This window comes from Polypterus senegalus, chromosome 18 (genome assembly GCF_016835505.1).
Source record: "Polypterus senegalus isolate Bchr_013 chromosome 18, ASM1683550v1, whole genome shotgun sequence".
In the NCBI taxonomy this organism is placed as follows: domain Eukaryota; kingdom Metazoa; phylum Chordata; class Cladistia; order Polypteriformes; family Polypteridae; genus Polypterus; species Polypterus senegalus.
In genome coordinates, this window is record NC_053171.1 from 68,097,396 (window position 1) to 68,124,593 (window position 27,198).

General features: G+C 40.9%; 1 protein-coding gene across 15 annotated transcripts in view; it reads right to left on the reverse strand.

Moving 5' to 3' along the window:
• ryr3 (ryanodine receptor 3) overlaps positions 1-27,198 on the reverse strand; it is a 539,734-nt gene that overhangs the window by 34,543 nt on the left and 477,993 nt on the right. For 11 of the 15 annotated variants that reach the window (XM_039741277.1, XM_039741276.1, XM_039741272.1 and 8 more), the window contains 13 exons: positions 23,008-23,087; positions 19,229-19,305; positions 19,069-19,142; positions 15,596-15,613; positions 14,924-15,004; positions 14,739-14,827; positions 14,522-14,650; positions 10,775-10,879; positions 10,424-10,505; positions 6,035-7,359; positions 4,062-4,120; positions 3,699-3,867; positions 3,404-3,490 (listed from right to left, as the gene is read on the reverse strand). In XM_039741277.1, the coding sequence (XP_039597211.1) occupies positions 3,404-3,490; positions 3,699-3,867; positions 4,062-4,120; positions 6,035-7,359; positions 10,424-10,505; positions 10,775-10,879; positions 14,522-14,650; positions 14,739-14,827; positions 14,924-15,004; positions 15,596-15,613; positions 19,069-19,142; positions 19,229-19,305; positions 23,008-23,087 (2,375 nt within the window). The remainder of the gene's footprint in view (positions 1-3,403; positions 3,491-3,698; positions 3,868-4,061; positions 4,121-6,034; positions 7,360-10,423; positions 10,506-10,774; positions 10,880-14,521; positions 14,651-14,738; positions 14,828-14,923; positions 15,005-15,595; positions 15,614-19,068; positions 19,143-19,228; positions 19,306-23,007; positions 23,088-27,198) is intronic. The other 4 variants (XM_039741278.1, XM_039741273.1, XM_039741270.1 and 1 more) reach the window with 1 other exon arrangement.

Below are 27,198 nucleotides of genomic sequence, written 5' to 3' on the forward strand. Positions count from 1 at the left end.
TCATCAATGGAAACAAAACCAAGAAGCTTAGAATTGCACAAAACAATAGAAGCAGGTGCATTGGACTGATGAATCAAAATTTGAAAGAAGAGTAGCCTGAATACAAAAAGTAATTTAGGATGAAATCAAATGGAAAGATTCCCTCATCAGACTGGAAAACTCAGAAGCAGGTAGGCGGCCAGTTGGCAGAGGTCTCCAGGACTCTGAGTTTATTTTTGACTTTCTCTTTTGCAATTTTAATCTTCTCTGTTGTCAACTGGCAATAGTTTATCCATTAATTAATGGACAGATATTATTGATTTCCATTTATATTTAATCAATTTCTGCCTTGTTCTTTGTGTGTTTTAACAAATACTGTATGCATTTATATGTGTGCCAGTTACGTATTTAGTAATTAGCATCACCTCTACTTGTATTTTAACTACGAATTTTTCACAGAGATCTGAACCTGCTCTCAGTGAAGAGCATTACACAAAAAAATAAGTTGTATTGTATTGTGTTACACTCTCACCAACCACTTTATTATGATCACCTTTTGCCTTCAGAACTGCCATAATTCTTTGTAGCATGGATTCAAAAAGGTGTTGCGAACATTCCCCAGGGATTTTGGCCCAAATTGACACAATAGCATCATGCAATTGCTGCACATTTGTCGGCTGCTCATCCATGATGCGAATCTCCCGTTCTACCACATCCCAGTGGTGCTCTATTAGAGATTTGATGACTGTGAAAATCATTTGAGTACAGTGAACTCATTGTTACATTCAAGAAACCAGTTTGAAATTATCTGAGCTTTGTGAAATGGTGCGTTATCCTGCTAGAAGTAGCCATCAGAAGATGGGTACACGTCAGCCAAAAAGGGATAAACATGGTGAGCAACAATACTCAGGTAGGCCGAGGCATTTAAATGATGCTCAATTGGTACTAAAGCGCCCAAAATGTGCCAAGAAAATATCCTCCAATTTATTACACCACCACCACCACCAGCCTGATTCGTTGATACAAAGTGGGATGGATCCATGCTCTTATGTTGTCGACAGCAAATTCTAACACTTACCATTTGAATGTTGCAACAGAGATTGAGACTCATCAGACCAGGCAGTGTTTTTCCAATCACCTATTGTCCAATTTTGGTGATCCCGTGTGAATTGTAGCCTCAGTTGCATGTTCTTATTTGACAGGAGTGGTACCCACTGTGATCTCCTGCTGCTAGCCCATCTGCTTCAAGGATCAACATGTTGTGCATTCAGAGATGCTTTACTACATGTAGTACTTCGGTTGTAACAAGTGATTTTCTGAGTTACTGTTGCTTTTCTATAAGCTGGAACCAGTCTGACCATTCTCTTCTAACCCCTGAGATCAACAAGGCATTTTCGCCAAGACAGCTGCTGCTAACTGAATATTTTACATTTTTCTGATCATTCTCTGTAAACAATAGAAATGGTTGTGTGTGAAAATCCCAGATGATTAGTAGTTTCTGAAATACTTAGATCAGCCTGTCAGGCACCAACAACCATGACACTTTCAAAGTCACTTAAGTCACCTGGCTTCCCCATTTTGACGCTCAGTTTCAACTTCAGCAGATTGTCTTGACAATGTGTATATGCGTAAATGCATTGCGCCGATGCCATGTGATTTGGCGATTAGATATTTACGTTAACATGCAGTTGACCTACCTAATAAAGTGGCTGGTGAGTATACTATATATTTATAATTTGTCTGAACAAAGACTACGATCACAGTTCAAGATCAACATTTTGTATTATATGTTCCAAAAAAGTCTTTGTTAATTTTTTTTTTTTTAACGACTTCCTGGATTCTTGAGAGCCTTTACATTCTATCGACAGAAGTGAACCGGAGATCAATGATCAAGAATTTGCAGTAAAGCTTTTTGTGAACTGTGTTTTTGTAGTCACACTGTTCAATGTCTTTTGTCAGGAGAACTCTTTGATATTTATTTTGACAGTACCCCTTAAATATGGCCCAATTTTTACTCAAAACAAAACTCAATAGGACAACTAAATACAATGTATTTCCATAACTTGTGGAAAAATCTAACAGAGAGAATACTTTAACTTCATGTTCTATTATAATTCTAACTTGGAAGTAGTCATCTTAAGTAAGGAAGACAGGAGTTTTGAGGTAAGAAAGATGGAAATTTTGAGGTTTGAGTAATAATATTCATTGATCATGGTAACATGTTGCATATTAATTAGCATATGTAAGTAAGAATTTCACTGTACTCTGCACCTGTGACAATATTAACCATATGAACCTATGAACAAATAACACTACAACATACTGTATAGTGACCCCCACAGTCATTGGACTCCATATAATTTAAGTGATAATTCTGCTCTCCACTTTCTCAACAGCTCATCTCCTGTAAGGCCAACCCTCCTTTCCAACTACTGCCATGGAGTAACCATCCTCTAAAGTTGCCTGTGCATTTTCCTCAGCTAGTGTTCCATCATTAAGTGTTTGCCTGTAAATGCCAAACCTGTAAGCAGTGCTTTGTTCCACACAATAGAGCACACTCATATCTAAGAGGAAGGAGAAGAGAAACCAGACGAAACAAAGTGTTTTAAACAAGGAGCTTCCTATGCATTGGCAGGGGCCTCCTGTGTTGGTAGGACTACAAAATCAGGACCATCACAAAGCTGGTACAATGTAATTTATTGATGTAAAGAAGACAAGACAGAGCACAAATTGAGAAAAAATCCAAAACTGGGTGTTTTCAAGAAAGACTACATGAACTATTTGTGGAAATTCATGGGATCTACTAAGCTGCTGTTTTTGGGAGGCCAAGGTACTAAAACTTTGGCAGTACTATTTAAATTATCTGCTAGTCAATGGTCCCTCCAAAAGGCACAAGTTACATGATCTAATATACTGTACATATTATATATGCTCCTCTTGTTCTGCCATTCATGTCAACACTTGGGCAGTAGGATGAGAAATATTTTTCAAAATTAAACCAAGCTGGAAGAAACTCCTTCACTGGTGAGCAAACCTGCTCTTCTTACCAGCAGCTGCATGGCATAAAAATATTCCCTAATGTATAGTGTCCATTCTTCAAAGCTGCAGATAAAACAGACTCCAGCAGATAAAACAGACTCCAGAGGAACAGAAAACAACTAATCCAGGCTTTTACCATTTCCTTGGCTCTCCTACTATTTGGATTAGGACTTGTCTTTGCCTTACGTTATGTTCATACCTCAAGCTGGGTGGATTTTTATTCATGATAAATGGCTGACTGAGGAGCAGCAATCACAGAGGCATACCTCCAGCTTATAGCCCCAGTATCCTCTCCATCCCTTAGCAGATTCTCTTCTAAGACTCTTCACCCTTCAGCCCTGACTTTAATCTCATTTTCTTAAAGAGGTATTGTGGAACTTGTTACCTTGTAGAAGAGGAGGATGAAGTTGATGGCGAAGGCCACAAAGAGAGCGAGAAGTCTCAGGTTGTAGAAATTGCGTGCCAGGTAATTCTAAAAGAAGACACAACACGAATGTTATTTTCTCAGAGCACACAATAGCGGGACTGGACATGTAATAACACTGATTCCCAAGAGGTGTAACTGCTCTGCTATTGTCACTAAATCACTGGAGGAAAACAAGGGGACATTCATGCCTACAGAGCAAGATCTAAAATTAGCTCTGTGTAGTGCCACATTTCAAGTGGTAGTCACTGCTCACCAGCATCTTAGTCTGATACACCTCCAGGCCAGCCAGGAAATTAGCCATGAAAGCATCAGTCTCTTCCTGCTTCTGGCCATGTCGTCTTCTTCGGATCTTCTTCTCCTCCACCACCAGCTCTGGTGGCTCCTCTTCCTTGGCTTTATCCTTTTTCTCACCATCCTCAGTGCTTAGGATAACAAAACAAATAAGACATTTTAACAGTTTACTCATTGCTTTCCATTCTAACCAAGATGAAATAATGCAATCCCACTTCATGCCCCTCTAGGTATTAAACTAGCCTCTGGTTTATGTTTAGTATGTCTTATGCCCCACAACCAAACTACCTCTTTTGTGCTGGGGAAATCAGATGCTGCTACTTACTCTGCCTTTTCTGCTTCTGATTTGACTTCAGTTTCAGCTTCCTTGGTGATATCTGTTTCCTGAAATACCAAGGAAATACATTAGTCTGTTGTGACGTCCACAATTGTTGGAATTTCTGTCCACATAACGGCAGGCTATGTTTCACATACATTTAGTACAGGACCACCCAAAATGTTATGTATAGTACCACTATCTCAGGACATCTACAGTATTTGTGTAATATTTACATAGGATTACATTTATGATTATGGTTCTAAGATATCCTTGCGTAAATGCTTAGGGCCTTGGATTTCCAACTTCATATTCCATACTGCCACTTCTGTAAATATCACAGGACACTGTTTGATAAGAAAAGCAGTGTGTAAAAACTAATCAAGAGTTTAAGGGAAACTGATGCATGATACACCAGGATATGACAGGTGAATAAGGTTGCATACAGTTTCACTGTGTTGCGCAATTAGCTTTGTGACAAAAAGGCAAAATAATTGTGATCATACGCAAGGACAAGCAAAACATTAGCACCCTAAGCACTGTTTACAATGTTCAAGTCAGGGGAAATGCAGAAGTTGCTAAGCCTTGTGCTACAGTAACCTGCATTAACACAAGGAGCACATCAATTGTGCGGAACAAGCAAAGACATTCAACCCTCTCATGCGTAAGCAAAAGAAAAAATATAATAAAACTGTGTAAAGAATCATGCACTACTGTCTTGATTTTAACATCGGGCTGTGCATTGGTGACTGTCTCAATACGTGCCACACATAGGACGTGTATTAAATCTGCATCAGTACAGCAGTGGATACTGGACAGACCTTTCCTACTGTGTATATGTTGATGTATTGGTATTTACATGTTCCTGTTACAAGTAATAATAATTTTCTTGTTGGAAAGCATTGATATATTTGGCTAGTATTTCCAGGGGAAAACATTGCACTAAGAAGGTTAAAGATGAGAGAGCCTGTAAAAGTGAGGTGAAGCTTGAAAACAACAAAATATCATTTCAAAGAAAATAAGTTAACGTTTTTAAAAATGGCTTGACTAAGTCCCCAGTGATCAATGCCACTAGTGATTCAATAAGAATTAAAAACATAATCAAACTTCCTTTTGAATACCTAATAATTCACACCCATAAAAGATAAAGCGACCCAAGGCTCCTACTGCCCACATAAAATAGGGTACACAAAGAGTTCCTCACAATTTATGGAGTTCTTTGTTTCCAGTCTATTTTCGTGCTGATTCATTGTGCCATAGTAAGACTTATTCTGCAGGCCTGGAACCCTGCTGCTGTAGAAGCAAGCTCCTATTGGGTTGTAAAAATGGCTATACATGTATCAGTTTTCATCACAGAAAAAAGACATGTCACACATTTTCTGTGGACAAACATCTTAAAGGAGCTGAAATTCATACCCAGTTCAAAGTGGGAGCAATACTTTACCTCTCAAAAATCTATAAAAGTGGACAGAGATTTACAGCTATGGTTGCATAGGTATGTCAGATGCTGAGACTCAACATCTACCACTAAGGAAAAGTTGTAAGAAGCCATGGTTGTTGTTTTCACTGACAGATGAGTAACAGTAGTGGAAAGGTCAAGGTTCAGCTTATGGTAGATGATGATGTGCCACAAAAATGGTGCTGATCTGCTCTTATATTCAGTCACACACTTTTCTTTTGGAGGTTTTCAAAGGATTGTGCACGAATGGTCTAAGTGTATTGAGAAGCAAGGAGACTAAAATGAGAAGTAATGAATCTGAAATTCATATGAACAATAGAGTGGGAATTTTGAGAAGAAGAACCCTTACAATGATCACAAGGGTGAATGGTCTAAGGTAGCTAGTCATAAAACACTGCAAAAGAGAACAACCTGAGGATGCTAATTCTCTTTTTAAACTTTTTAAATCTTTTTAAACCCCTGATCCAGTTCAAACCATTCACACCTATTATAAAATGAATGATTTAAATAGGTTTAAACTCACCTGGGCTAGTTGCTTTTGATGCACTGCACTTACTAAAGATGATGGAGTGTCTGTGCCAATTATTTCAGAGATGTCACCTAAACCAGGCTCTGGGCTGTGTTTAGAGTGGCCTTCCTTCTTTGGGCCAATGCCTAGTAGTTCTGACATCAGATCTGGCTCAGCTTTCTCTCCTTTTGCTAATTGTACAAGGTCAGAGGTGGTGGTCGATTCACTGCTGTCACCCTTTTCAGCTTCAAGGATGTCACCATGGATGCCAAACTGGGTGGGGTCAGGCATGTTTCCTAAAATATCAGTCACTTTAATGTTCTTTGCACCTTCAACTAAGCCACCCCCAAACATAGAGCTCCACACAATATGGATCAGACCCCACACCAGGGTGAAGATAAAATGGAAGAGGCCAACAAATATCATCCAGAAGAATGAGAAGAAGACTTTGACCATTTCTTTTATTGTCATCTTTTTAAATTTCCTGTACTGCTTTCGGATATTTTTGAATGTGAGGAGATGCATGAAGTTGGCAAAGTTTTTCTTCATGGAGACACAGGCAATGGTGAAGGCAGATGAAGATTCCAAATTTGCCTCCTCTTCCTCTTCTGATCCCAGTTCCTCCAGGAGGCTGTGTGGCTCATCCTCTTCCTCCTCAGGCCTTTCAGCAGCATCAGGTTCAGAAATCTGAGAAGCCAGCTGCATTTCAAAAATGGTGTCTTCACAAAAGTTCACAAAGAGCTCCATCTTTTCACTCTCCCCACCTTCATTGACAACATCAAAGATAAACTGCCGCTTGGACTCCTTGACTTGTGGCTTCTCCCACTGGGTCCTGCTGGACTCACTGATCTCAAAGTACACTCTTTCAATGCGCTTTGCTCCTCCCATGATTTCGATGCGGCCTAGGTAGGGCTCAAAGTAACTGAGGACACTTTCTGCCAGTTCTAAGAAAGAACTGAGCCGCGAGTCGTGGGGCATGTGCTCTGACAGATTAGTTAGCAAGACTGCTACATTAAAGCCAATATCCTTAGCAGGCTCATGGAAACGATCTACAAACTCTTTATAGCTAAACATGTCATTCTCATCAGCCTCTGCACATGATAACAAGAATTCAATTTCTGATTGAGTGTACTGCTTTTGGCTTTCCATAGCTTTCTGAAACTCTTTCTTGGAGATGACTCCCTTTCCATCAGGATCATACTCCTTGAATGCATCAGAAGAGGTTAGGTCTTTCAACTTGAGGAACATATCAAAAAATTTCAGGATCATTTCAACATTGCTAGATGATTCTACCAGGGTATCAACCATCTGCTTGCCAATTGTTCCATTTACAACATTACCTGAGCACAAAAAGAAAAAATAAAACCTATAAGGAAGCATCACCTCTGTTCCTTTCTGCAGACAGAAAAAATTCTGCTTTACAAATTCGTAAAATAATTCGAAGATGGTCAATAACATCAATGTTATTATTTTTATTAACCTTACAGGGCTAAAATGCATAAACAATTTTATGCTAAAGGCTAGGTTCACTCTTAGACTTGGACTTTGGTACATGCAATATTTTGTTGTATTTTGTATTGTTTACTGTTACATTTTTAAATGTCCTTTGCTGTTACAGATGGGATGGGCACGTAAAAAGGATCAAATAAAGCAAAACTTGGAAAGAATTAATTACAGCTGATACTAGCATGTCATACTCATATGCAATTGTGCTAAAACGTAATGGGGCTTGTAGGCCTATAGCCAGATTGTTATACTGTACATTATCTATGATTTTGTTATAGACTCTTAAAGTCGATTTATACTTCTTTGTCAAGCTTATGCCATAGCCATGTGCGTTACCTGCATACACTGTAAGCTGTTGAAAGCAGTTTATACTTCTGCATCACACTGTGCTACTGGTGTATGCCTAAACACTAGTTGGCAGTGTTTGTAGTATGCAAGAAAAGTGAATGAAGGCAGTTTTTTGCACTCCAGGATCTCCTCTTGCTAAACATTTTCTTCCATAGATAAACCTACTCGTCCGTCACATTTTTCTACTTTTTCAAACACTTGCTGACTTTCAAATCAATGTTGGACGTTTTTTCACAGCACAAATTGGCAACCACCAAATTGACTTTGTATATTTTATGACTTCATCAAGTGTTTTCTTGATCTGCTCTATGCTTACTTCAGAATAGCAAAAACAAATGGAAACTTATTTCAGTCAATAAGTGGTTACCAAACTAGCCCTATCAGAGTTTCAGAGGTCTGCATATCTCCACATTGACACAACGAGTAGTCACATTTTTGAGGTGCATGTTGGGCTAAGGCACAGCTACAGTGTAACCTCGATGGAAAAACATAGATCAGCCTTTACAGGGCATTTAAGATTGAAAATTTGAGAAGTTATTTCACACAAACTGTCTTGCAAAAAAGAAGTGCATTGTAGAAAGAACAATCATGTTAATATGTCAATCCTGATCAAGGGCACAAATCTCTTGCGACTATAAGAGGCATTCTTAGGCTGAGGATACCATTTGCTTATTTTTATTGTTAAGGCCTGGTGAATGCATTTCCGTAATCTGCTTCTCAGCTAAGAATGGAGTGTGAAAGACATCACAAAAAGAATTATTCTGCATATGAAGAAGAAATCTACCTAATCTACCTTTTACAGAAGGCCAGTTTCTTTTTCATCTTCTGGTTTCAACACTTACTCAAGGTAATATGAGATAATATAGCAGGGTGTAGCAGGCTATGACACTTGCCTGTTGTTATATGGTAAAAATTTTAATTTATATTACTGAAGTTGCTCTGAAATTGTATTAAATTAAATTAAATTGGTTTTAGTGAGGTCACTAGGGATCTGGCTCTGTAAGTCAGGTAAGAAAAAAGTATTGGAAAAACATTAAAATGCAGCTTAATTTCTTTTGAGCACATGTACAATATTAGAACTTAAAGATTTGTGTGATACAGATAAAAAGATAAATAAATGGTCTCCTGCTTAAAAGTATGAGGGCATATCAAATTGTAAAGGCAATTTGAAAATTACACAGTAACTGCAACGGATACAAGCTGACACAAGAGAACACTTTCGTGATGGTTTATGGGTAGTTCAAACAGACATAGTGCAGTGCTCTGCCATTAGTCTAGCTAAAGCCAACAATAAATGAACATGGATGCTCCGCTGTGGGATTGCACCATTGTTAAAAAAACATGCCACAGTGAGATTTATTTGGACGGGGCAGTAAAGCCTGCTGAGATACCGGCTCAGTACGGAAGTGAAAATAGCATGACTCAACAAAACGTTTATGAATGGGTAAAAAGGTTTAGAGTGGGAATAACACATGTAATTGATAAAGCTTGATGTAGTTGGCCATCAACATTGCACACACAAGACCACATTGACATGACGAATGCCTTCATCCGAGAAGATTGACAGACTACATTGTCCGCTTCTGCTGCACATTTGGATATAAGCTATGGATCTGCATATGCCATAGTGTGTGATGACTTTGGGGTACCTTAAAGTTTGCACAAGATGAGTATCTAAGCAGCTTGAGCACATGAAGGATTTAACGTAATTCCTGAAATGTTATGAAGAAGATCTGAGTGTTTTGGGCGGATTGTCACCAAAGTTGAAATACGGACAGCAAGAGACAAAGTATGCATTGAAAACGTCCATCTTTTCTAGTAAAGCAGAAATTCAAACGACAGTCCTTAGTCAAGAAAATCATGATGACTTTCTTTTGGGACATAGAAGGTCTTATTCTGGCCAATCTTCAGGAACACAGACAATCAGTGACCAGTGCTATGCTTAGAGAGAAAATGAAACCTGCGAGTCACAGCAATAGAAGATGATTGGTGTCAAGAACAGCGTTACTGCTCCATGACAATGCATGTCCACGCTACAATGGTGGAGACAACGCAACACTTGTGGTGTGAACATCTTCCACATCCCCCTTACAGTCCTAACATGGCACCATGTAACTATCACATTTTTAGTCCACTTTATGAGGCTCTAAACAGTTGCATGTTCACCTCTGATAATGAGGTGAAGGAAGTGGTGCAGAGCTGGATTCAGGTGCAGCCGAAAATCTTTTTCCAACAAATTAAGAAGTTAGTGGATTGATACAAGAAGTGCATCAACCTGCAGGGAGACAATGTGGAGAAGTGATGGAATTGTTATGTTCTTTTGCTTACAGTTAATATTATTGAAGGCTAGGTTGCTTTTACTTTTTGATTCTCCCTTGTATACAAAAGAAGTTCCAAAGCAGCTGGACATGATACTGAACATTAACCTCTAAATAACAGTGTCTTGCAGTCTTATCATTATATACGTGTTGGCCACTCTACTGGAGGCCCTTGAGTGAAATAAGGTGCCTGTTGGATGTAGTCTGCAGTTTTAAAGTGGGCTCTGCTTACCTTCCAGTAGTGACAACATCATTACCACCATATCCTGCTGCAGATCCAGCAGTTCCTTAAGAAGCTCAATCTGGCTGGCATCCTAGGAAAGCAGAAAAAGGAAATACTGAGCAAATGATAAGAATAAATCATTCAAGAACATCACACTGGTGCTCATTTCTATTTGACAGTTAAATGTTGATATTTAAAATTAAACAACAAAGTGAATGCCATCTCAATTAACATGACATCTTCATTCTATTTCATTCTACTGAAAATCATAGGTCAACTCTGACAAAGTTACAGTGTCAATTGCACTTCATAGTCATACTGATGAAAACAAAGAGCTCTCTGTATGTGGCCTCAACCTACCTGGGAGAGCTTCATCTGCATGTTAGCAAAGACATGAAGAAAGCCAACCACTGCATCCCAGAGCCTGCTGTGTGCAAGACTTTGTTGATTGCCAATACAGGGGCCCTAAATTGAAATAAAAGATAAAAGGAGTTAATAGTCTGTGTGGGTTCTCCCAATTGGCGGATATGATTCATCCCAGCAGTGAGATTTAGAAATATCTCAAGACAACTTGACATCTTCTCCTATCTTTGCCAACCTATGACAGTGTTTAGTTGCATTAGGTTAACAACCCTTGAGCTCAGAAGTTTATTTTCTATGTTTATTGTATTTTCTTCATTTCACCTTCTTCCAGAGATTGAAACTAACATTTGCGGTTGTTTCACAACTTAACAAAAACATAAGAAAGACAATATATACATTCTAAAATGTATCATATTTAAACCATCTAAATCCATTTAAAAGTCACAGGAGATAGCAGCTTGTCCCAGTTCCATTGGTCCTACATTTTGATGATGACTACTGTTTTTGTCATGTCGCTTTTATAGCACCTTAAATAGAATAAATAAAAGCTGGCATACATTAGAAAGCCAGTTAAATGGTTATAATTAAGGAATACCTTATGTACATATCCATGTGTATGTGCTATATGTTATCACATGACTGTAGGCAACAGCCATTCTCAAAAGCACAAGGTATCATGAACACTAGGACAATGAAATGGTAGATAAAAAGGTCACACTTATCATAAGGATTGATGGATGCAATGAGAAGTGAAACAAACTGACATTTTTAATTGGCCAGCTGAGTAGATTGAAATATGAAAGCTTTTAAAGCATCTCGACCCCTTCTTAAGGAAAAGTGTAATAGAGAAACTGGAGAGATCTATGTTTATGCACATACCTGGAAGGAAACATGATTCTGAACTTATGTGAGATGTCTTTAGTGTCAAATATTTACAAACCACTCCAACATAGGCTTCATTTAGCAGGAGAGGACAAAACTATGCAAACTCTAGCTTCAGAATGGAGACAGGATATTCATACTTAAGAAATAACAGGCCCTAACAATTGAAGACAGGAGGTCCACAGTGTTAATAAACAAGAGGATATTCTAGTTAGGATAAAAATGGAAAGGGTATGAGCTCACAATTACATCACAAAAAGGAACAGTTTGGTCTGCCAGTTAAAAATAAAATATAGAGAAGATACCAGCTGAAGCCACACTAAAGACAGAATGGCAACTTTGTGAAGCTTGTCTTGGATAAAGTACGCCACCATCAGTAATGGCTACACTGGAGTTAATCCCCTAATGAAAACAGCAGGTCATTCCAGTTAAGGCTGGTGCTCCATTAATGGCCATTTCCGGCCTTTAGCCCATTGCTTCCTAAACAGCTTCTGGTCCTCCTGCAACCCAAATTTGTATTAAGTGAGGCAGAAGATGTTAAACCAAAGAGAGAAAGAAGAGGCATTACCAGATAAGCCAACAGTGGCAAAAGGGGACCCATCTCAGTTAAGCTAACAAGCTAGACAAAGACCCTACTACTAAAACCAAACTGAAAATACAAAGCCCTGTTAGACAGTTCCAAAAAATGTGGCAGGTACTTCTTCCAGCAGCAGGGTAACCTAACCATTTCCTTTCTGACCAAACTGGTCATTGCTAATTTATTTAAAATTACCTTGCAAATACTGCTGGGCATGCTAATGATAAGCAGATGCTTTCAGTTTGATACACAGCTCCATGAAGAAAGAAATGTGCTGGGTAATTGATGTGAATATACACAAATTGTTTTACATAGCGCCTTAAGTGATGGCCTTATCCTGAAATTATTGAGGCTCCTAGCACAGCTCTTCATTAGAGGGGCGTATTACTCACTCAGGTGCAGTGAAGGTGGCTTAAGTGTTTGCAACAGGGAAACAAGGGGATTCAGAAGTTGATTCTAGTTGGAACCTAGTGGATGTTTGCCTTGCTCTTGAACCTGAATGTGCAGCTTCCTTGAGTGATTGCTTTTCAGACCCTTCTGTCATTCCTTCTCGCTTACTGTCTATAATATCATCTTAACATAATTGCTCCTCCCTGTGGCTAAACTGTGAACTTTACTCTCTAGGTCTGTGAAGTGGACAGGATGTAACGGTAGTAAGCAGTGTTGAGGTAACAGATGAGATCACAGTTTGAGTAGGTCTGCACCAGGGATCTTCTTGAAGTCCTTACCAATTCGATCTAGTTAGGGATGTATTGAGTCATGGGATAAAAGGCAAACCCCCCTATGCAGGCTTTTTGCTGATGACACTGTGTCATTGTGTTGAGGAAGTTGGAAGAATGGAGAAAGGTTTTGGAAGAAGAAGACAGAATATGAGGTGTAAAGATAATCAGGATTCAGAAGTTAGTCTGCAGGGAGACCCAATAAAAAGATGTAAATATCTAGGATCAGTGGTAGCCCAAGATGGAAAACTAGATGTAGAGATAACCCATAGTGTACAGTGCGGATGGAACAATTGGAAGAAGGTATCAGAAGTGTTGTTTTATTGAAGAATAAAGGTGAAGGTTAAAGATAAGGTTTTTAAGACAGTTGTAAGACCGGTAATGATGTATGAAGCTGAGACATGAGCAGTAAAGGAAGTGCAAGAGAAGCAAAAATTACAATGTTGAGATGGATGTGTGGAGTTACAAAATAAGGGCAGAATAAGAAATGAGGCAATTACAGGTACAACAACAATGGCAGAGATAATCTAAAAAAGTACAGGAAAGTAGGTTGAAGTGTTATGGACATGTGATGAGGAGAGACAATGAACATGTGTACCAAGGACTGATGGGAATGAAAGTACAGCGGAATAGAAACAGAGAGAGGCGAAAGTGGAGGTAGGTGGATAAAATAAAATAAGATCTGAAGGTAAAGGGTCTGACATTGGAGGAAATGCAGGACCAAGCTGTATGGAGAAGGCTGATCAAACACATTGACCCAACACAGAAGTAGGAAAAGATGAAGAGGAAGAAAAAGAAGATAAACATTGTAAATGTCATCTGTTCTAAAACTCAGGCTCTTTGATACTTCAGGTTAAGATGGTCAATTGTTATATAAATGGTTTACTTGAAAAAACTTATGTCCAGGACACCTCAAAAGAGTGTCAGAATCAGGTTAAAAAGACATTGCAAGGCAGAATTAAGTCAGCATTTGGAGACATTGCAAGAGTTAACAAAATTCAGACAATTTCCTTATGCACGGCTCATCTTTAAACATGATGGTCATCAAGATGTTATGTACATCACATCAAACTTTCATCAATAAGCAATTGTTGAGGTCAAAATATACCATCCATCCATTATCCAACCCACTATATCCTAACTACAGGGTCACAGGGGTCTTCTGGAGCAAATCCCAGCCAACACTGGGCGCAAGGCAGGAAACAAACCCCGGGCAGGGCCCCAGCCCACCGCTGGGCACGCACACACTCCCACACACCAAGCATACACTAAGGACAATTTAGGATCGCCAATGCACCTAACCTGTATGTCTTTGGACTGTGGGAGGAAACCGGACCACCCGGAGGAAACCCCCGCAGACATGGGGAGAACATGCAAACTCCACACAGGGAGGACCCGGGAAGCGAACTAAAAATATACAGTAAATATAAAATAATCATCAGAATAAAAAAGACAGCTATATGATTCAACTTTCCTGCCACTCTTTTAATCATCCTCATCCTAATCATGGTTTTAAATTTATACATTGTGAGCATTTTAAAGTGGTGAACGTTTTGTCTTGCTTACCTGAATGTACTCAGTAAGAGAGTTAAAGATTTGTTTGGCGACACCCAAAGCTTTTGAGAAATTGCGTTGCCCAGGCTCATCAATCACATCCTTGCCTGAATAATACCAATAAAAGTCACTGATGGATTCCTGTGGAAACAGGTGTGGGGTCAGACATCATCGTGCAAAAGGCTGTGCTCTGTCATGAAACTCACTCCTGAATTTTTAATGCACATACTTGAAGCCTCAGAAGGTAATCGACAGTGCTGATGATTATGTTGATAGTGGTGGTGTTGCCCGTCTGAGTGCGTAGGAAATTCTGGAAATCTGTTTATAGAAAAAGATAGACAACTCAAAAAAAGAAGAAATAAAAAACGATTAAGGTAAAGACTTTGGAGAGAGGAAGTTAAAGAGCAAACATACCATTATTGTGACCCTCACAGAGCAGCTGCAAAAACCTAAACAGATCCCGGGTGAACTCATCATTCTGCAGGACCTTTTCGCCTTGAAGACAGAAAGTCATGTTAACTGGATTGAATCCACATTGACACTATTTTGTCCCTTTAGCCTGTTTCTTCTCCCAGACGTGCCTTAATGGGACACCTGGCAAAAGATAGAGCAAATCATGCAGGACAGCGCTTTACAGGCGCGGCCAGGCTCATTCAGGATGGAAGAGCTGCTGTCTGAAAAGTGAGAAGAGTTACTAGAGGAACCATACACAAAGACAACAGTTCCAGCATCCTTTGAGTAGCAGGTAATGTGACAAGCTCTGCATGTCAGTCTGAGCTCAGTAATGGGGTGACGCAGCAAATGGTGCTCAGTTAGTAATGCTGCATGAGGCGCTCTCACAAAAGTAACAGGCACTACAGGGCAAAGAAGATCAAAAGTGACTGTTGTTTCAAATTAGCATGCACAATTCCTGTCAATCAATGATATTAGTCCAAAGTCAGGGAAATGGAGGTATTGGGGGAGGAGTTTTTGATAAACAGGAGGCATTGGGGCAGGGAAGAGGTACAGGGAAAGGGGTGGGGTGTAAATTTACATCTGCATTCTCAGGGCAGAACTCAAAAGTGAAAATCCAAGCCAAGTATTTACCCCTCTCACGCACGATCACTGCAACCGATGAGTTCAAAGAAATGACAGAGAAGAGAAAGCAGACGTAAGCATTGGAGAAGACACTGAATTGAATACAAGTAGACAAGTTACAAAGTTTGACAACAAAAACATTAGTTTTTTGCACATCACAGACACAGAGTAACAAGTACAATGCTCTTTGTGTTTGGAAATAATAATTCTTTGCATTTATATAGCGCTTTTCTCACTACTCAAACCGCTCAGCAGAGTCCCTTTTGGCATTTACGGGATTCAAACCGGCAACCTTCCGATTGCCAGTGCAGCTCCCTAGCCTCAGAGCCACCAAGAGTGCAAAGCAAGAGTGCAGAGGACTCTTTTTAACATCTTAATAGGCTTAAAGCGCACTGCTGTTCCTCCCCTGGCTAGAAGCAGCATAGTAATATTTTGGATTATTTGGTGGTGGTTCAAGTAATTTGATTCACACTGTGTTTTCATGTACTACAAACACCTGATACAAAACTTTCATCCTATCTTTATCCAGACCATTTCTTAAAAGGCTTGGCGCATATCCATGGGTCAATTTAGCAGGCACTGCCTTGTTTAGGGGCCTATAATTGTATCCAATTGGCTTTGGAAGGAATAAACCATGGACAGGGTGCCAGTCCATTACACAGTGAACACACACACCAAACACACAACTGGGTCAATTTAGCATCACCACTTCATCTGACCTCCATGACTTTGGATTGTCGGAGAAAAGCAGATCACCTGGAGGAAGCCCACACAGACATGGGAATGACATGAAAACTTCATACAGGGACAACCTGGGACATGAAGATATTCTTACAGCAAAGCAGAAGTGCTATGACCGTGCCACTGTGCTGCCCTTCACACACGTACGCTTGGGTGGCAGTCAAATGGTTCAAACTGGGGTAATGACAAGCTCAACCAAGGATTGGTGCCGAGTATTAATACCTCTTCTTCCCTCTCCACAGACCCTCAGAGGAGAAAACCAGTTAAATATCTCACTTCTGGCACCTACAGATGACCTCACTCCACTTCCTGCCCTGCAAACACACCCTTCCTGTATTTATAAAGTCAATCGGTAAACTCAGTCATTTAGTCTAGTCATATAGTACTCGTCACAGTCCTTAGAGAGTACTCAAATTCACATACATTATACTGGGTGGTTCCCCAACTCTTTTTGATTTGTCTTCTGCTTTATTACACCCTATACATTTCTCTTTTATCAAATTATACAATTTTGGAAAATATAACACTTTCACTGCAAGCACCATCACAAAGCACTTCACTGATGCCCTAACTGCTTTAAAAATTCTAATTGTAACCACCATTGCAATATCTAATGCTTGGGAAGCTCTAACACTGAAGATTAATACAGGGTGGATTATTATTTATGTATTCATTTATGAAACACTCAACATTTATCTGCTTATTTGCCATAATAATCAATGTGATGAAATATTCACAAAAAATCCCTATTAACTGTTTAATTCTTGACTAATGCATGAATTTTCTTTTATTTCAAATGCTCAGCATTTATCCAGTCAGTTTATTTATTTCTGTATATTTTTTCACAGTTTTAGCATTACAAATAATCTTTATCTGTTTTATAAATGTATTAAGGCAGTCTTTTTCACTCCCACTTACTCCTGAACCAGGTCACGGGTGTCTGCTGGAGTGTATCTTAGCTAGCATAGGGTGCAAGGCAGGAACAAACTGTGGGCAGAGCACCAGTCAATTGCAGGGTGAACACACACATGCACACTCACCCCCAACCACACACTAGATACAATTTAGGACAGCCAGTTCACCCAACCTGTATGTCTTTGGACTGTGGGAGGAAACTGGAGTACCCAGAGGAAAACCACACAGATATGGGGAGAACATGCAAATTCCATGCAGGGAGGACCCGGGACATGAACCCTGGTCTTGTTATTACAAGAGAGCAGTGCAACCACTATGCTACTGTGCCACCCACTAAACATGAGTTATATTTACATAAGTTACATAAGATTTATTTGTAATTCTCGATTATGCATTTTCTTATTTTTTTTTTTTAAAACAAATATTAAGTATTAATAAAAAAAACTGAACCAACATCAACAACCAGCAGCTAGATTCCTGTTTGAACTAATTAATAACACAGGAAAGGTACAGCTGCCCCAACTAATATAAACATAAGAGGTTTAGAAGGTTTAAAAATGGAGAGTGGCAAGCTTCAGTGGCTTAAGCCCTTGATCTATAGCACCCAGCCCCTGATATTTCAACTTCAGATATATATGAACAATCATGGCTAGCCCCTGATCGTTTTGCCCCTGGTGTAATATTTGCATCCCAGTTTTACAATTAATCAGTTCTTTTCCAAGTTCTTACTAATTTATACAACTTTAACAAATTCCTGTGTTTTGACTAATATTATCAGCTAGATGGGAAACTTACTTCAGATCCTTATCTGGTTTTGTACGCTACTACAGATACTGATTTTATGCTAGTACTGGTCATTTTATATTAAAAGATATTTTTCATTTAATTATTGAATACTGCGCTATTTGGTATACTTTAAAAAAATGTTACATTTAAGAAAATAAAACAACAATTAACCACAGGCCCTCCTCCACTAACACACATCAATGAATGCCATTTTCATATCACTTGAACTGAACTCTGCTCTGTATGAAAGCTATTGAACCACCACAAGCCTCTCTGTACTCCGTTTTTAACTCCATTGTAAAATGCTGTTAAAAAGCTTGTGTTTAATGTTGTCTACTAACACAATTGCATTCTAACTGCATTCTATTATTGCCATTGTTTTTGAATTTGACTCATTTTTAAAACATCTTTAATAAACAAAGACATAATGACTGACTCTGGGATGAATTAAATGAAATTGTGAAATGCACCAACTTTCATAACTGTTAACTTTTTTCCATTATAGATGCAGACTGATACAGCCCTAAACTAACTTCTTTAAGTATAATATGCATTCTTTGTGTTTTCTTTTATGCATTTTGCATGTAATAACGTATGAAGTTTATTCATAAAAAATAATTACAATTTATAACTGATCCTTAGGAATAAGTCTAAATATTTTTATTAACTATTGTTCCTTTTTTATTTGTTGTGTCATAAAAAGTCTCACTGTGATGCTCTGTTATTTGCTTACATTTTGTGCACAGTTATCTGGCAGCATTATTATTTACTTGCTTGTTCCAGGTGGATTATGCTTTATGACTACTAAAGTTAGTCTTCATATTAATGTGCTGATCTTTCAACACAGACACTTGGCAGTTGGCAGCTGTGTGGGATATCACATGAAAGCAGCACAGTTCTTTAAGGTGAAACATTCAGTTGCTTCCTTACTGCATGGGGTTTTTTCCACAAGAAAACATCAAAATGGGATGAAGTTGAACAGCCTTCTGTAAAACTGACACTTTATAAGATACAAACAAAAACAAGATGGCATCACTTACTAGACCCCTCCTCTGTTACCATCCCCAAGCCTTCTGCTTTGTTCTGTCTTTCAAAAGCATTCAAGTCCAGAACACTGTCAGAATTGTAGAAAACCAAGTTAAACAAGCTTTTTGCTCTGAAGAAAAATAGAAAAAATTTTGCCTGTTTCATTCTACTTACCTGCAAGATTGCATAAGTCCTGATAAGCTCTTGAAAAATCCAGCATCCCTTTTCTCCTTCAAATAGTCTAACATTTTCTATGAAAAAAAAAAACCATATCGTGCCACTTTGCAAATGTAGAAAAATGTTTCAATGGAAGTTGTCCCTGTTATACGGGTTAATAAGAAATCATTTATTTTGCCATTCTCTCTTGTTTAAAGCCATTCCCTTCATTTTCTATCAGATGACCAAATAGTGAGATTTGTATCAATTAGGAGCAGTGCAAAATCAAAATTAATTAATCCAAACAGGGAATGGGGCATTTCACAGGTCACAATACCACCAGACCACACTTAAGAGAGGTGAACGGAGTCATTCATTTTGTGAACATCATACTTGCAGTGTTTTGTGGGCTTTTAATTTGCCAACCAAAATCTTTGGAGATACCATAAAACATATACACACATTAAGCATTAGGCCAAAATGCAGAATGTAAAATAGAAAAAATGAGTGGAAACATCTTGACTACCTACAGAATGCGGCAGACCAGAAGAGTGCAATTCAGGTTACTGTAGCAGGCTTAAAGGAGTCACATGATTGCCTTCAACTAAAGTCAATGTCACATTATGCAACTTTTTGTCATGGGGCATATTAGATTTACTGACGGAAGTCATTGATCTCACTGCTAGACTATGTCATGAATGACAATTGCGGAGTATGCCTACTTTACGAATCGGGTTAGGACTTTCCAGCACAGCTGATCTCGCCTATTTTTCTGATTGCCAACAACATGCTGCCTAATGGAGCCAGCACTGTACCACTGCTGTGTGAAGGGTTAATGGCTGCAACCAAATGAGCTGCAGACTCTGCTCTTTTATCTTTTTTCTATTCTGTTTTAATATGCAATACATGAGACATCAGAAAGACAAGCCCCTCTTCTGTTTGCAATGTTCAAAACACGTATGTTTCCTATTCCTTGCCACTGCATTCTATACATTGAAACTCTACATGAGCATTCATTGGTTGTCAGTTCTCTGCCAACCTCCATACAACACCATTTACTGACTAAATTAGTCTCAGTCACTAGGTATATCACATCAGATGATCGTGTTCATGGTAGTGCATTTCTGACTGCCTTGGATTATGCAAATGAAGACAACTGAAAAACAAGCACTATGGCACAAGTGCACTAGGACACAATGCCCCAAGTAATGCATCTCATGTCATGGACACGTCATTGTTGTTATTGTTTACATCCCTCCTTGGGCAAACACTACGTGGAGATAGTGTGTGACATCATCTACTCTGCTGTTGCTAAACTACAAACACAGCACCCCGAGTTGCTTGTGCTAATCTCGGGAGATTTTAACCATGTGACGCTGTACAAAACATTACCTGCCTTATCCCAGTATGTGGATTGTAACACCCAGGGAAATAGGATTATTGACCTATTGCATGCAAATGTTAAGGATGCATACAGCGCCACCCCGCTGCCTGCGCTTGGGAAAGCAGATCACAACCTGGTTCTGCTTTAGCCTCACTACAAACCAAAAGTGAGGGAGCTACATACAACCACATGCTCATTTAGGAAGTGGTCCTCTGAGGCAGAGCAGGCTCTGAGAGACTGCTTTGGAACTGTGGACTGGGATATCCTGCAGGGATCATATAGTGAGAACACAGAGGAGGTTGTTGACTGCACTACTGACTACATCAACTTCTGTATGGACATTGTAGTTCCAGTAAGAACAGTACACTGCTATGCTAACAACAAGCCATGGGTTACAAGTGACATCAAGGGCCTTTGAACCAGAAGAAAAGGGCTTTTAAAGGTGGTGATCAGCATGAGCTCAAGCGCGTGCAGAAGGAACTCCGAGTCCAGCTCAGGGTGGTGAAGGAGCATGACAGGAGAAAGCTGGAGCAAATGTTGCAGAATTACAGCATGAGGGAAGTGTGGGATGGGATGAAGATCATCACTGGCTGCAGTTCGAAGCGCGGTGCCACCATCGAGAGAGACAGGGAGAAAGCAAACCTGATGAACAACTTTTTTAGCAGGTTTGACCACCCTAACCCACTCTCACCTCGGAGTACTGCACCCTCCATCCATCCTTCTGCTGATACCAGCATAGGAGAGAGTTTCTCCCCACCCATAATTACAGCAGCCCAGGTGAGCAGAGAGATGAGGAGACTTCATGCCAGCAAAGCAGTGGGTCCAGATGGAGTATCGCCACAACTGCTGAAGGCCTGTGCGTTAAACCTGAGCCTGGAACAGGGGAGAGTCCCAAGGATTTTGGAAAACATCTTGCATCACCTCAGTCTTAAAGGTATCACATCCTGGTGACATGAATGACTTCAGGCCTATTGCCCTGACGTCACATGTGATGAAGACCATGAAATGGCTGCTGCTTCACCAACTGAGGCCACAGGTCCGTCACGCACTCGACCCTCTGCAGTTCACATACCAGGAGAAGGTGGGAGTGGAGGATGCCATCATCTACATGCTACACTGATCCCTCTCCCACTTGGACAGAGACAGTGGTGCTGTAAGAATTATGTTTCTGGACTGCTCTAGCACCTTCAACACCATCCAACCTCTGCACCTTAGGGACAAGCTGACAGAGATGGGAGTAGATTCATACTTGGTGGCACAGATTGTGGACTATCTTACAGACAGACCTCAGTATGTGTGTCTCAGGAACTGCAGGTCTGACATTGTGGTCAGCAGCACAGGAGCGCCGCAGGGGACTGTACTTTCTCTGGTCCTGTTCATCCTATATACATCAGACTTCCAATACAACTCGGAGTCCTGCCATGTGCAAAAGTTCGCTGATGACACTGCTATTGTGGGCTGCATCAGGAGTGGGCAGGAGAAGGATTATAAGAACCTAATCAAGAAATTTGTTAAATGGTGTGACTCAAACCACCAAAAACTGAACACCACAAAAACCAAAGAGCTGGTGGTGGATTTTAGGAGGCCCAGGCCCCTCCCGGACCCCGTGATTATCAGAGGTGACTGTGTGCAGAGAGTGCAAACCTATAAACACCTGGGAGTGCAGCTGGATGATAAATTGGACTGGACTGCCAATACCGATGCTCTGTGCAAGAGAGGACAGAGCCGACTATACTTCTTTAGAAGGCTGGCGTCCTTCAACATCTGCAATAAGAAGCCGCAGATTTTCCATCAGATGGCTGTGGCAAGTGCCCTCTTATACATGGTGGTGTGCTGGGAAGGCAGCGTAAAGAAGAGGGACACCTCACGCCTGGACAAACTGGTGAGGAAGGCAGGCTCTATTGTAGGTACGGAGCTGGACAGTTTGACATCTGTGGCAAAGCAACGGGCGCTGAGCAGACTCCTCTCAAACATGGAGAATCCACTGCATCTACTGAACAGTATCATCTCCAGACAGAGGACCAGCTTCAGCGACAGACTGCTGTCACTGTCCTGCTCCACTGACAGACTGAGGATATCATTCCTCCCCCACACTATGCGACTCTTCAATTCCACCCGAGGGGGTAAACGTTAACATTATACAATGTTATTGTCTGTTATACCTGCCTCGCACTTTCCACCTTGCATTTTTTAACGTGCACTGCATTTTTATCACTCTTTAATTAATATTTTTTTATCAGTATACTGCTGGAGTATGTGAATTTCCCCTTGGGGATTAATAAAGTATCTATCTATCTCTCTCTCTCTCTCTCTATGTTTTTGTGTTTTTAGAATCAAACTACAGGGGAAAAAGGAATTATTTAATCCCATAAATAAGAAAACAGCTAAATGAGATTAATAAAGTAGGCCTTACCTGCTGAACTACAACATTGCCACCATTCAGAACAGCAATTCCAAGCTTCAGAGTGGACACAACCATGGGTCCCATTCGACCTGCAAACCCGAAAAGAGAACACATATTAAATGAGGGAAAAAAGAGAAGATGCATGACTCTCAATTAAAGTGGACTAGTGACAGCATCTCACATTTATATACCTGTGTGTGTACAGTAGTGTGTATATTATATATATATATATATATATATATATATATATATATATATATATATATATATATATATAGTCATACACGTGCAAATAGGAGGACGTTGTATAGACCAATCAAAGGTAATTCCATGCCAGGCCAGAGGGTGGCAGGGTGCAATAAACCTTCTCCTGTTATCTCTACAGACCAGCCGTGGGAAAACCTGTCTGATTCAGAGCAGATGACATCACTTCCAGTTCCGGCACCCAGAAGAATATCACTTCTGGTTCTGGCACCCAGAAGAATATCACTTACTTACTTACTTACTTAATCACTTTGTAGCCAAGAATGATATACGGGTGGCTGCCCCAAACCTTTTTATGTGTGTTGAGTCAATTCATTGTACAGTGGCGTACCCGGCAGGATGATGACCTTCTGGAGAGAACGGAAGTCAGCCACTACGATGACCTCCTGGAGAGAACGCAAATCAGAGCAAAACATACAGTTGACACAATATACACAACGCAAGAAAAGTCAGATGGGTAAGTACCGCTCCTGAATCGCTGAGTTTGGGTCGGTCTGGGCGTGTTGGGGAAAGCTTAAGTATGCTTCGACCCATCATCTTGTTAAAGGTCCCGGGAAGAGTAGAAGCTGGACCCACAGAATAGAGCTTGGTGCGTTTGGGAACACATTGGGGACTTATTATGGTCTACCCAGTAAGGGGACTGCCCCTAAATATCCCCCAAAAGGCAGGTCTTTTGATAAAGGTGGGAGAAACCTAGGCTGAAAGGTGAAAAACCTAATGGCCTGGACATTTAAACCTGCTAAAGCAGCGAAAAAACAGGCAATGGCTTTATAGGTTAAGGTGGTTAGTTGGCTACAGCCACAATCGAGCCTTCAAGTAGTGGAGCAGGTGGCGTGCGCTTTGTTGCTCCGTGCCCTGCCTGGAAAAAGCCCAGCCGGCCAGGGGCTTTACTGATATTGTCTCACTAGCCGAACATCTCTGGGCAGAAACTGGCTTGGGAGTATCAGAACGAGACTTGTGTGAGCCCAGTGTACTTGCATCCCTAACATAGAGTCTCGTAGCTACAATGCGAAGTATACTCGAATGGAACCTGAGACGTTTTGGCCGGCTCCACGAAGCGACAAAGGGGTCTGTTGAGTGATATGGGGGGAGGTGTGGTGTGCACTCGCTAACCCTCTGGCCTTTTCATATACGAGGTAAGTGCTAGTTTAAGATAATATCCTTATTTGATTCCAGCAGTAACATTTCCATTGTTACTCGTCATCTGGTGTTACCGTGACAGTGGCTAAAGATTAAAGCCCGCATTACCTGTGTTCATGGGGATGTCCGGTACTATAGATACGCCAACTGTTATATGTGTCAGGACGGCGTAGTAAAAAAGTTGACGGTGGCGGTGATAAATAATCCACCCTTCCCCATGATATTAGGCAGAGATTTGGTAGACATTAATAGTGGTAACACAGACGCTTCTTCCCCAAGATCGCTAGGTCTAGTTACGGACGCGGAATCAGCGCCCTCAACTTCCTCCATGCCATGTACACAGCCGGCTGGGGAGTGGAGTTCGGCCTCTGGTGATGACGGGGTAACAACCGGGACGTCTCAGCCAGATACTTCATCAACAAGCACTGAGTCGACTCAGGATGACACCCTTTTACATCGCAGACATTCAGGGATGGCCAAGCTACTTAAAATACATTTAAAAACCTCGGTATATCATCCTCAAACTGACGGTCTTGTAGAGAGGTTCAATCGAACTCTCAAACAAATATTACGTAAGGTAGTCAATGAGGACAGAAGGAACTGGGATCAGCTCCTCCCTCTTGTCCTTTTTGCATATTGGGAAATCCCACAAGCCTCCACGGGGTTCTCACCTTTTGAATTACTATATGGACGACAACTCAGGGGCATATTAGACATTTTAAAAGAAGGCTGGGAAGAAGAGGCCCTCCTGTCAACAAATATATTGGAATATATTGCGCAATTACGCAATAGATTTGAGAAAATTAGACCTATTTTGAAAATGCACATGGAAAAGGCGCAAGCAGCCCAGGTCTAATGCTATAACCGTGGTATGTCTCTTCGGGAGTTCCGCCCGGGAGATCGAGTCATGGTTTTACTTCCTACCTCACAATCTAAATTATTGGCTCAAGGAGAGGAAGTGATTGGTCGATTATTTGGTGAAACAACCAAATTGTAGTCCCAGTGAACGGATTTATCATGTCAATTTGCTGAAACCGTGGAAGGACAGGGATTTCTAGCCCTCCTCCGGACAGCCCCGCTCTCTCTTCGCACACACCTTCATTTCGGAGATAATCTGACTCGCCAACAATGACAGGAGCTCGAAGTAGTTATCCTGTCTTTCCCTGAGGCAGTAAGTGAAAATCCAGGGCGGGTCTCCCTTGCTGCGAATGACATTGTGACGAAACCTGGGGTTGTAGTCAGATAACGTCCGTACAGAATTCCTGAGGCATAAGAGGCTGAAGTGGGGCTGGAGATCAGATGAATGCTGGACCTTGTTGTGATTGAGGAAAGTTATAGTCCCTGGTCCAGTCCTATTGTCATGGTCAGTATGCCCGATGGAAGTTGGATGTTCTGCAATGACTTCCGTCGGCTTAACCAAGTCCCCCAATTCGATGTCTATCTGATGCCACGAGTGGACGACCTCCTTGAACGGCTAGGTAATGCCACATTCTTGACTACATTAGATATGACTAAGGGGTACTCACAGGTTCCCTTAATGGACTCCGCTAAGGAACAGACAGTGTTTAGCACCTCTAGCAGGCACTGGCAGTATCGTGTTCTCCCATTTGGATTGCATGGGGCACCTGCGACATTCCAATGTCTGGTGGACAAAGTGCTCCATTCTCATAATTCATATAGTGCTGCCTACTTGGATGACGCTGTCATTTATTCCAGCACCTGGGAGGAACACTCACAGCAGGTTCCGAGCTGTATTGCGGTCACTAGCAAAAGCTAGTCTTCGTAGTAATCTGAAGAAACGCTACTTTGGGTTAGTCAAAGCCAAATATTTAGGCTATCTAGTGGGCCGGAGTATGGTGAGACCACAGTGTTCTAAAATAGATGCCATTTTAAAATGGCCCCATCCGATAAACAAGAGGCAGGTTCAGGCCTTTCTCGGCTTAGGTGGTTACAATTGCTGGTTTGTACCCTGGTTTTCTGAGAGAGCAACACCCTTGTATGGGATAAGACATCAGAGGCTGCATTCAGTGACCTGAAAATGGCCCTTACGTCAGTTCCTATATTGAAAGCGCCTGACTTTTCTATGCCTTTCAACCTCCAGACAGAGGCTTCGGACACAGGTCTTGGAGCCATGCTGAGCCAAAGTGTTAATGGAGTTGAACACCCCATTATGTACCTGAGCCGGAAACTGCCGGATCGTGAAACCAGGTATGCGGTAGTGGATAGCTTTGGCTATTAAATAGGCAATTACTCACCTGAGATATTACCTCTTGGGGTGTGAGTTCACTCTTGTGACAGACCATGCGCCATTACAGTGGATGGCCTTGCATAAGAAGTCCAATCCATGTGTCACGAGGTGGTTTTTAGATCTACAGCCTTATAAATATTCAGTTGTTTATCGATGTGGTGTACTTGAAGCCAATGCCGATGCCCTTTCTCGATGCCACGACATCTCGGACAGGTAAGCCTGCCCAATGGGTCTAGGGGGGTGAGGCCATGTCATACACATGAGAACAGGAGCAAGGAGGAGTGAGTGAGGAGTATGGACCAATCAAAGGTAATTCCACGCCAGGCCAGGGTGCAATAAACCTTCTCCTGTTATCTCTACACACCAGCCACAGGAAAACCTGTCTGATTCAGTTCCGGCGCCCAGAAGAATGTCACTTCCAGTTCCGGCACCCAGAAAAATATCACTTCCGGCACACAATTTGACATCAGAAAAACATCACTTCCTGTCTGATCCCTTAAGACTAGAATTACCAGAGCCTACGAAAAAACTCGTAGGTCCGTCCCACC